The following is an 11,892-nucleotide window of genomic DNA, read 5'->3' as shown; positions in this document are numbered from 1 at the left end:
ATTTTGAGTATGAAAAATAGTAAAGTGCCCTTAGGATTACCAAAGAATACTAAAATGATGTCTCATAAATTGTGTCACTGCTTGTACCATGAATTATGGTTAATCAGAAAAATAATTAATTATTAATTTTTAATTTAAAAATATTTTTCAGGAAGTTTGTGATTGACACAATGTTGTCACGTCTATTATGATGAAGGTGGTGCTTTTATTTTGCAGTTACATTGTGTAAATTTGTTAAAAAACATAACTGATAGAATGATAATTGTGGTCTAATGTCATTAAGCGGATTATCAAAATATTATATATTAATCATTATAGACTCATGTATATAATATATCTACACTATATTAAAAAAACTTCACATTTACTGTACCTAAATATCAAAACTCTTACTATAAGTGGATTAAAAAACTGACACATTCGTGTAAAACTGTTTTACTCTAACGGGTATATATGCCTGGATTCGTGCAAACTGATTCAGAACGCTGAGGTAAATGTGCCAAAAGAAGAACGCTGAGGTAAAACCTTACTCAGTTTGCTTCCAAAAATGGAAAAACAGAGCACAGAAGCAAAATCCCCTCAACCCTCTGTTCTAAACTGTATCGACCTCTCAAATCCATACACCAATCAAAACGTTATTTTGCTCAAACAGGTAAAACACTAACACCTTTGTGTACTTTTATTTTGTTTCAATTCCCAACTTTAACTTGTTCCTTCCATTGAAAAAAGGCATGCACCGATTCTGGGTTTTTCTACATTATCAATCACGGAAGAAGCCATGACTTCATGGACGAGGTTTTTGCCCAAAGCAAGAAACTTTTCACTCTCCCACTTGACCAAAAGATGAAGCTTTTAAGGAATGAGAAACATAGAGGATATACCCCTCTTCTTGATGAGTTACTTGATCCTCAAAACCAAGTAGTTGGAGATTACAAAGAAGGATATTATGTTGGAGTTGAAGTAACTGAAGATGACCCAGAATCTCAGAAACCCTTTTATGGGCCAAATGTATGGCCTGCACCAGGTAACATAGTCCAAGTTCAAGATTTTGAGTTGAGAGTTCCGATGTAGAATGATTTTTACTTTTGTTTGATTTATGTTTTGGTGTCATTTTAGATGTTCTGCCAAGGTGGAAAGAGACAATAGAAAAGTTCCAACAAGAGGCATTGTAAGTTTTACTTTTTGAATTTGTATACCATTATAGATAGAAGTGTCATAATTAGTAGATAAATATTTTTGGTACTACTTGGTATCTCGTCACCCTTTTTGGGTGAAAAACTAATATCTTTTGGAACGTGTGACTATCCCTCCCAACAAGTGTTGTTCTTGAGAATCGAACAATTGATCATTTAGTCATCCTGAAGATCTAGTGGGTCTTATACCACTAAACCAACATCTTGTTGGTCTTGGTAATAATTAGATCAATATTGATAATGAGAAAAACTCCGTTATTTGTAGAGATGTGGGGAAAGCAGTTGCAAGATTAATAGCCCTAGCACTTGATTTGGATGCTAGTTTTTTTGATAAGCCAGAAATTCTAGGAGAGCCTATTGCAATTACACGCCTGCTGCACTATGAAGGTATTGAATCCTTATCCTTTATTGGTGCCTTAAACCTTCTATAATTACGAAGTAGTAACTTCTATGGTTGTATTCATAATTCATTCTTGTTATTATTCTATGAAGATAAAATCTCAGATCCCTCACAGGGAGTATATGGAGCTGGAGCTCATACTGACTATGGTTTGATTACATTGTTGGCAACAGATGATGTTCCGGGCCTTCAAGTATGAAAGAAATTCATTTTTTTGTATATATTATCAGTATTTAACAAAATTGATCAATAACATTTAGCATTTTTTATTGCAGATATGCAAGGATAGGGATGCTAAGCCTCAGATATGGGAGGATGTGGCACCATTGAAGGGGTTAGTTAGTCCCTTTGGCATTGTAACTTTTATAGATTAAGGAAATGAAGGAGGTTGTTTCTTGCATTATATGCAGTAGCAGTATTGTGGTTTTTCTTTCTTCTTCACCCTGACTTTTAAACTTAAAAGTAATTTCTGGTGCACCGCTTATTCGATCAAGGTTTTCTTGTTTAGAAATTGTTATCTTAATGTCATAGATAGGCTTACAATTGAGGCATTGACCGTTTAAACCAATATACAAAATGGGAGCTCAGAAAAGATAGATGAAATTTCATTGATTGTTTTTCTTGTAGAGCATTTATAGTGAATCTTGGAGACATGCTGGAACGCTGGAGCAACTGTGTTTTCAAGTGAGAAAACTATTCTACTTCTAGATTCTAATTGTTGCATATTTGCATGTAAATTACTTTTACCATCTTCAGTTAATGGTAGCCTGAGTTGCTTTTTTTCTTTGGTCATAGTGGAACTACAAAAAATACTAAACTAGTATAGATTATCAGTATGTAATATATAACATTCTTTTAAGTCTGTAGCATAATTTCCTCATTGTTGTAAAAACCCTACTTATGAGTTATTAGGACTAAAAGATTGTTTATTTCAGTAAGCTTTGATTGTCCTTTAGACTTTTGAGTGCTTTTACATTGTCCATAAGCTTTGATTGAAGGAGAGAATTGCATGTGTGCATACTTCATAAGTTGTTTTCTTTACCTACTGAAAAGAAGTTAAAGGCTTGGTGTGTCTTTATAGACAAAACTAAAGCTAAGCAAAATAAATGTGCTCTGGTCTGTGCTCTATCTTGACATGTATATGTCACTGGTTTCTTAAGTACTGTTCTATGCATTTGTTAAACCTCTTGTCTATGCATCCTTATTAGAATTTTGTTCATTGAATAATCAACAATTTGCTTTGCATTTATACTCATCACTCAGGTCAACGTTGCACAGAGTTTTAGGAAATGGCCAAGAGAGATATTCTGTAAGCTCCAACTCTTTTCTTCTTTATTTTTGACTCCATTGCAATGGCACATTACATAATTAAATACTATTTTATTAGGCTATCTCTCAAGATCCAGTTGGTTGTTTGTTTAAAATTTCTAGTTGATGCTTACACATACTAAACTGGCCATTGGCATGTATAATAAAATCAATAAATATTTCAAGAATTAGCTTGCAGTTCTCTATTATTTTCTGCTAGGAGTTAAGTTCAGGAGGATTCTGGAAACAGCCTCTCTGCTTGCAGGGTAAGACTGTGTACATCTATCCCTCCCCAAATCCCACTAAGTGGGAGCCTCGTGCACTGAGCCACCATTCGTTTCAGTGAAGTTCAGAAGGATGAGGATAGTTATGGACTACAGTTATGTGATTTTCTCATTCCTGTATTGCTTGGATTTACAGATTGCATACTTTTTGGAGCCTGGTCATGATTGTCTAGTTGAGTGCTTGCCAACCTTTAAATCAGATACTAATCCTCCCAAGTAAGTTAACACTTCTATCTAATTTGAGAGCATGTTGTATGTTAGGAATTTAATATCATAGTCATATTCTACTCTTCCATTCCCAGCTATATTTGGTTTCAGAGTATTGAAATAGGCAATTTATAAGGTAAAGTGCATCAATTAAGTTGCTCTAAACTACCTAAAGCAAAGGCTATTTGGATATGTAGTAGGGTTAAAAATTCAGTGGAGGTTGGAATATGAAAATAGCTTTTTAGTAGTTCTTTATAGTCTTACAACAATGCATATATGTTTCAGATTTCCTTCTATCTATTACCGGGACTACTTGAGCCAGCGCTACAAGGATACTCATGTTGATTTGCACATATACAAGCACTGATTTTGATTTGATCGTTTAGTTATTTGGTGCTATGCACCTTGGATTTTCTTAGCATGTATTAGTGAATGTTAAGGGCCTAAAGTACAAATGCCAAAATTGGCAGTGGAACATGTGTTGCATATTGTGAAAAATAATCAATAAAGTCAAAAGGCATTAATACACTGAAAGTGTTTCTTATCTTTTTACTTTTAAAAATTGCAAATCAGGTTATGTGGCTAATGTAAAAATGCTATTATTCTTAGACAAAGTTTCTCCAAAATAAGCTTCTATGCGTAAAGTAAGCTTATTTTCATGAAACCATAAGATTCAAGGTACAGGGGAAAATCCTTCTCGAACAAGCGTATGAAGGATGCAGAGTGCTGAGTGAAAATGACCATTCTCATAAGCATTATCTAAGTACATATAAACATTACGTTAGGATGCAGAGTGCCAAAATGGCCATTCTTAAAAGCATCATTATACAAAGGCACAAAGCAGTATACTGTATAAGAAGCCATGATGATTTAATGTCTTAAACCAAAGTTTGCCGGGGGAAAATAACTGCAGCCATTATGTTATTCAAGCCATTTTATTGACATGAGATGAAATAAATTTTTCATTACAAAAAGCATGCAAAGCATAAAAGATAAAACCACTCAATCTTACATACACACACATAAAAGCACAACACCAAAAACATCTTTATTACAACCAAAAGCCTCAGATCCCACATATAAGATGCCCCATTCACCTATAGTTGCGGTATAATGGAGAATACATACAACTCTCAGCGTACTTCACAAGATTCCGAGGACGAGGAAGATGTGTAGCCAAGCCTGTAATGAAATTTTGAAGCCGTTATTTAAGTTTCAAAGGAAATGCATGCCTGAGAAAGTAAAAATTATGAATGATGGTGTAAGAGTTTAAGAAAATTTCACACACCTAGTTCATATGCCTTGGCAGCAACATTTGCAGCTATATTCGCTGAAATTTTTCTGATATCAGTGAATGGTGGGTAAGTTAATCCCTTTGCGTAGTTTTCATCTGTGACTTGTTTAGCCAAGGATTCGGCTGTATAACACATGAGGAAAATATTGATCATCCCCTCTCTCAATTTTACAAGATCTCAAAGCATTGATTGTTTAGATATAAGCATTGCCAATCACAACTCATTACTTATACAACAATTGTGAAATAATTGTATGCAGTTTTTTACTTGTAGGTTGTAGCCAATGATGGAAGAAATGTGGAATAAGCAAGATAGTAAGAACTCAACATCATGTTCATTGGATGTATCATGCTAAATTTGTCATATTCACTTACATGCTGCTAGCAGCATATCATCATGTACACGGATTGCTCCTGAGATTACTAAACCCAAACCAAAGCCTGGGAAAATGTAAGCATTGTTTGCCTGAATTGGTACAAAGAGTTAGAGATGATAGTATGTTTTTTAACCAATTAAAAGAGACTAATCATGAATTTGAACAAAATTTTGAAACCTGGCCAGAATAATAGACTTCGCCGTTGTATTCAACCGGATCAAAAGGACTCCCACTAGCGAAAATTGCTCGACCCTTTTTTGCAAAACAAGCAAAAAAATTACATTGTCAAGCATCATTTTCACCAAATTATTCTATATCAGTTCAAGAGACGGATATAGTTATCAGTTATTTTACCTGACTCCATTTGTAAGCCTCTTCAGCTGTACACTCAGACTGCGAGGTCGGATTGGAGAGAGACAGAATGAAAGGTTTCTGCAGGCACGGCAAGATAGAGATACAGTTTCCATGTAAAATCATATATCTTATGACACAAATAGTTTTGCAACAATTGAGTGAGATAAAATTTTACTTCATTGTTTGAAGTCATAGCCTCAATCACTTCTTTTGTAAATGTTTTCCCCACTCCTGATGATCCAATCAACACTGTAGGCTTGATTATCTGAAAATGTAAGGTAATTAAGAATAAAGGCACATCTAAACATGATCAATTACAAGTCATAAAGAGACATATTTTGACACCTTAACAGCTTCTAAGAGAGTGTTAACTGGCTCATGTTCATGAGCCCAAGGTTTCTTGAAGTGCTGAAGCGAATTCTTCCTTGAACTAACAATTAAACCCTGCAAGGGAATAGATAAACACTTCAGAAAAACATAATCAAACTTATTATTACTTTAAATGAAAGTCTGAAGAGAATAATTTTCCATGGAAATTGGAAACTTATCATGCTTTTCTACTACCTTTGAATCTAGAAGAAATATCTTCTTGCGACTCTCTTCTATAGGTGCCTTAGTCTGCAGCAGAGACAATAGAAATTAAATAAAATCACCTACTGTAATTTAAAAGCCAACTCAACAAAAAATGTTCTTTACTCAATAAAAATCAAATAGCTTATTTACCTGCTTTGACATCTCAAGGGCTATTAGCTCTGCTATACCTGTTCCCGCCTGAAAACATGACAGAAAATAAGTTTGATAAACTAACTTGTCAAGTTCAGAAAAGTAGGCGATGTGTGTGCCCGCAATGTCGTTGAAGATGGAATACTAAAAATGAAAAATGATGATTTAAGAGCATGGTAAAAAACTTTTTCGGAGGGGGACATATATATCTTACTTCTCCAGCTCCAAGGAAGAGGAATGTGTGAGCAGGAAGGGTACCACCAATGAGCTTCAAGGCTGCTACAACTCCGGCTAGAACAACAGATGCAGTCCCCTGAGATAAGAAGACATTTAGAACATAACAATCTTCAAATACATGCCAGCTTTTGTGTGACATAGTACCTGTATATCATCATTGAAGAGGAGATAATTTGTGCTATATTTTGTAAGCAGCTCAAAAGCATTGTGATTTGCAAAATCTTCAAACTGCATAAATGATTTGAAATAATCAGACACTGCAATTGCTAAAGGAACATAGGTTCAGAAACCTCATAAATCATGCATGAATTTTTTTTAAACCTGTATAAGAACTTTTTCTCCATAGTTTTGCTTCACCGCAGACATGAACTCATGCAGAAGATCATAATATTCCTAATAAGAAACCAATGAAGTTGCCTTGGTCAATAAAATTTTAATGTTGCAGACAGTAAATTATGATAAGATAATGAAATAATTGAGCAAGGCATATATGTTTCCAAACCTGACCGGTTGCCCTCTTTTGTTTAAGTCCAATATAAAACTCATCATTCAGTAATTTCTGATTATTTGTCCCCACATCAATTGTAACAGGTAAACACTAACCACCAGAAAATAAAGTATAATGAGACACATGATGGTAAAATAAGATGAAAAATAGATTGAAAATACTTACCGCTGAAGGACGAAATCCTCCTAGTGCCGTGTACAAAGCTAATTTACCAACAGGAATTCCCATCCCCTGAAGCACATCAAACATCATTCATTACATGAAGGATAATTCTACTTTTTCCTTGTCTAAATTTTGATTGTAAATGAGGTATTTGATTCCCATGCCAACATACTTGACATCCAAGATCTCCGAGCCCGAGAATCCTCTCACCATCAGTTACAACAATAACTTGAATATTCTTCTCAGGCCAATTTTTCATAACCTCAAGTATCTTGCCCCTGCAAATTGTAGAAGGAAAACAACTGAATAACCAATGCATCAAATGTAGTCTAAAATTGCATACAAATACTATAGAAATGAAGTTCATACTTCTCTTTCAAACTAATGTAAAGACCCTGAGGACGCTGGAAGATGCTCCCATATTTCTGGCAAGCTTCACCAACCGTAGGTGTATATACAATTGGAAGCAATTCATCAACATTATTAATGAGAAGTTTGTAAAACAACCTTTCATTCCTCTCCTGTAGACCAGAACAAAACTGTTACATTTTCTACCAATTGACAAATGTCAATTTTCAGACAAGTTGTTGAATATAGTTTTCATATTCTCCTTATATAGTCAACAACATTATGAATAAATACGGATGAGTATCATTTGTCTTCAACAGTGTCTCAATTCCTATCCCAACCTAATCACATATTGATACGTAAATAAAAAGTAACACTCTGATTGGCTTAAGACATGAAGTGGACCACCATTGAGGATAGGTGATCTTTGTCCAAATAAATACTAGTAGTATATCCTCTTTGTACAATGATATACAACTTCCAGGCATCACAGATTATAGGACAGTGACACAACAAACAACCTTAATAAGTATTAACATCAAGAACAACATCACATCTCATGCTGTTTAATGTAATGTAACTATAATGAGTCGAAATGCGTGCCTGAAGGTTCATCATGGCCACGTATTTTTGCAAGGGAAACTCATATTGTCGGATACTGTTCATCAGTTTCTTCTCCTAGGGGCATTAAGAAAAAACAGTGAGAACTAGATAGAAAAGAAAGAATTAAAAAAGCACATTGACATATTATACTACAACCACAACCAAACCTTTACCCCACTAATTGGGGTCTGAATTGAACTATATCTTAATGTTCTATCATAAATCATTCTCGTTGATAGATTATACTGTAGATAACAAAAATCATAACGATGCAAACCTGAAGTTCCTGGGAGCTAACAGTGGGAGGGAGGAGGCCACGCAAATAGTGAGCATCCCTCTCATTCTCAGTGAAAGCAAGCCCTTTGTTGTATTTTGGATCCCTTAACAAAGCGTAGCCACTGCAGCACAATATCTTATAGAAACTCAGACCACAAATTCATACCAAAATAGCAAAATCAATAAGTAGTATTGTTTGAATAACTGATTTGAACTAATTCACCAATAGCTTTATTAAAGGTTTATGAACAAAGTATGATCAATCTTTTAGGGTGTAGGGATGTTTCTCACAACAAATGTCGCTTCCAAAATTGAACCCTTAAACTTTTGGTCATCTTGAGGCCTTAAACATCTTTGAAATCAATATAGTAACATAATACTTAACCAAGTAAAACTCCTAGAATTTCATTACATGGAAACAAAGTTGAACTCAATTGTTGAAAGATCACTAAAAACCCTCCCCTCCCCCAAAATAGGAAAATCACAAGCATTATTATTTGAACAATTGACTCATAAACTTCTCAATATAATTTTTCACGACACCTAATAAAAACATATGTAACTTAAACAAGTAAAACTCCATTAAACATTAATTGTTAGAAAGATCACTAAATTAATTTCTAATGATCATAGACCAAAATGTAAGGTCCAGAACTAACTAAATAAAGCATTAAGTTTGAGATGCATGTGAAGAAATTAGTGAGTAACCTTGCAACAGAGAAAGTCCAAGGGGTGACAAGTTGGTCCTCGGTGGCACAATCTTCACCGTAGATTTCCTCACCATCACAACCAACAACGGTGGATCTTTGACTGAGGTCAAGCACACTCTCACCACCTCTCACCTCCTTAAGTACACTCTCCATTTTCTTGCTTCCAATTACTTTCTTTTCTTCTCCTTCTTCTTCACCACCAACTCTGCTATGAATATTATTTTGATCCTTTGAAATCTTCTTTGAAGTGCCAAAGCAGTTGATAGAGAACATGTTTCCCTGCTTCAGAAAAAAACAATGTTTTCTTGATAATAATGAAGAACATGTTAAGTACTACTTGGTTTGTTTTTGTTTGACATTTACATTATTTTACGTGTAAATGGATGGTCATAAACGATGATTCAGGAATCATGTAAGCAGTATAGTATAGGAACCAAGATCCTCTGTCCCAAAATATTCTTATACCTATGTCTGGAACCAATCAAATTCTACCAACTAATATGAACATGTTTTGTTTTTATGTTTTTCTTTTTAATTATGTGGCAATTTTTGATTGGATGAGAACACAATGAGACATAGAAAATGGGACAAGTGATTTTCATACATTACTGCCATCTAATATAGACACAAGGATATAGGAAAATTTATAGTGTAATTGTAAGTGTCAAAATATGTTTAGTACAAATACGTGTTCTGCATGCATGGACAATTATACGACGAATGATGATATTTTGATACTCAAGTTTGATATTTAATGTTGACACTTCTCAAGTTTGATATTTAATGTTGACACTTCTCAAGTTTGATATTTAATGTTGACACTTCTCAAGTTTGATATTTAATGTTGACACTTCTCAAGTTTGATATTTAATGTTGACACTTCTCAAGTTTGATATTTAATGTTGACACTTCTCAAGTTTGATATTTAATGTTGACACTTCTCAAGTTTGATATTTAATGTTGACACTTCTCATTTGCTAAATAAAAAAAGTTCTTACTGGTCTTTTAAGTTTAAGTTCACATTCACAAATATATAATTACTATTAGAAAAACTCATTTAAGTGAGGAACTAAAAGCGGTTTTGAAGTCTCATCCAATAACTAATTAATATGAAGAATAAAAAAGAAACACATACATTGGTAATTTGTAATAAATATGCACATCAAAATTCTAGAATTCAGATGTGTATTTGGAATATATTAACATGGCAATATGCTACATACCATATGAAGTCTTCCTTTCTTAGGCAACTCCAATCCTATAGTGACTAAATAGTTGATACGATCGAAATTATCACTATGCTGCAGGCACCAGTGAAATTAATAACGAGTGATAAATTTGAAAAGTGAAACAATATTTTCTCATTTGTTAGCAGATATGTTCTTCATACCATGTTTGCTTTAACTTCAACCACCATGGCTTTTATTTGTAACATAGGAACGAGGACTATAAAGCTCAGGAGCTACTCAAGGTATTGTTTTAGAGATGCCATTTTTATTTTTTAAATGATTATGCCATTATTCGTATAATTTGCTTTCCAGAGAACTATAATTCAATTCAATGATGGAATACTTTGTTGCACGTATTCCTTTCTTGAACGAAGAATGGTGGATAGGGGCAATGTTGGGTTAAGAAATATGTTATATTAACAACTCCAATAGACACTATTATCTTTAATTTTTTGTTAAGTCTGGGATCTTTCATTAGTTTGCATACTATTACATGTTGAAATATAACAAAAAATAATAATTTGAATATATCATATAAGTAATTCAAGTTTATTAAGTATATGTGACTTTATAAAAAAGAGTTGTATGACATTATATAAATTCAATGATTAACAGGAGGGTCAATCTCAAATGAGAGCCCTTATTTATTGGAAAATGATTTGTTATTCCAGATTATATCCCAAATCATGTTTCAAATAATAAAAATATATCATATTAATTAAAAAATAAATATTCATTATTTCTTTTATTTTTTTATTATCATTAATTTGGGAAGACATATCCATCATTCTTATCTAAAAAGGAAGGAAATGGCTACTACCATTTTACACGTTTCCCAAAGGTTCTCATGTCTGTTATTAAAGAAACGAGACTGGGAATATTTTTATATTTTATTTTTTTAGGTACAATAATTTTTTTATTGGTAAAAAAGAGTAGAAATAATCAAAGTACTAACTTAGGGATCATCACTCCAGCAAGGCAATTGGTCTGCCTTACTTTTTTAATTGAAAAGAAACTTACTTCCTTTTTATTTTGTTCAATTTTTTTTGAGTGAGAAATGAAAACCATTAGTTTGGTTTTAGAATATAATATCTATATACTGAAAATATAAAAATTTATACACAACTAATACATTATTTACCTTTCATTTAAATTACTGTTTTTGAATAGTGAAGATCACTAAAAGTGAATGGTAAATGGTATATTAACAATATAAAATATTTTTATACGTAAGTCTATACATCTTTTTTTCTCTTGGTTTTATAGGAATTTAGCTGGGTTTGAAAAGCTGCTAAAGATTCTGGCTGGCAAAAAAGTTGTAGTTGAATCTGATTGTTAGGTTGTTCTTGATAGGTGATAAAAATTTAACTGAGGGTAGCATTCTGAGAACAATTAGGGGGTTAGCATTCTAGGTGAAATTATGAGGTTTTTATAAAGTTTAAGCGAATCATACTCTCTTCATTGGACCATTATTGTAGTTGCACTGCACTTATGAGTTATGGTATTAAGGGTGTTATATAGGATAGTGGAATTAATCGAAAATTAATTTCTAAATAAGATTCTTAAAAAGAAAATAGCAAAAATATTAACAAGGTCTATACATCTCCTAAGTACAGTACTAAGGTTGTATTATTGTTGTGTGTATGGAAATACATTGATAGTAGAATTAAAATTCACTT

General features: G+C 33.1%; 2 protein-coding genes across 3 annotated transcripts; one reads left to right on the top strand and one right to left on the bottom strand.

Annotated features, from left to right (window-relative positions):
• On the top strand, positions 519-5,057 carry LOC109349824 (2-oxoglutarate-Fe(II) type oxidoreductase-like). Of its 2 annotated transcripts, XM_019590820.1 has the most exons (11): positions 519-652; positions 730-1,024; positions 1,117-1,168; positions 1,459-1,580; positions 1,686-1,786; positions 1,869-1,927; positions 2,221-2,277; positions 2,857-2,902; positions 3,322-3,401; positions 3,678-3,765; positions 4,958-5,057. In XM_019590820.1, the coding sequence occupies exons 1-10, from the start codon at positions 548-550 to the stop codon at positions 3,757-3,759; spliced, it is 999 nt and encodes a 332-aa protein (XP_019446365.1). In that variant the 5' UTR covers positions 519-547; the 3' UTR covers positions 3,760-3,765; positions 4,958-5,057. The 2 variants fall into 2 exon arrangements, with proteins under 2 accessions (XP_019446365.1, XP_019446364.1); XM_019590819.1 differs by lacking the exon at positions 4,958-5,057 and having other exon boundaries at positions 3,678-3,936.
• On the bottom strand, positions 4,230-10,386 carry LOC109349823 (NADP-dependent malic enzyme-like). Its single transcript, XM_019590818.1, has 20 exons — positions 10,208-10,386; positions 8,983-9,266; positions 8,276-8,396; positions 7,999-8,073; positions 7,417-7,568; positions 7,220-7,325; positions 7,051-7,116; positions 6,880-6,975; positions 6,699-6,770; positions 6,522-6,605; positions 6,355-6,453; positions 6,141-6,188; positions 5,982-6,035; positions 5,763-5,861; positions 5,593-5,682; positions 5,418-5,495; positions 5,241-5,315; positions 5,062-5,152; positions 4,681-4,809; positions 4,230-4,574 (listed from the first exon to the last, which is right to left on the bottom strand). Exons 1-20 carry the CDS (start codon positions 10,208-10,210, stop codon positions 4,486-4,488), a joined length of 1,911 nt encoding a protein of 636 aa, XP_019446363.1. The 5' UTR covers positions 10,211-10,386; the 3' UTR covers positions 4,230-4,485.

The sequence above is a fragment of the Lupinus angustifolius genome, chromosome LG06, assembly GCF_001865875.1.
Source record: "Lupinus angustifolius cultivar Tanjil chromosome LG06, LupAngTanjil_v1.0, whole genome shotgun sequence".
Classification (NCBI taxonomy): domain Eukaryota; kingdom Viridiplantae; phylum Streptophyta; class Magnoliopsida; order Fabales; family Fabaceae; genus Lupinus; species Lupinus angustifolius.
This window is presented reverse-complemented; position numbering and strand designations above follow the sequence as displayed.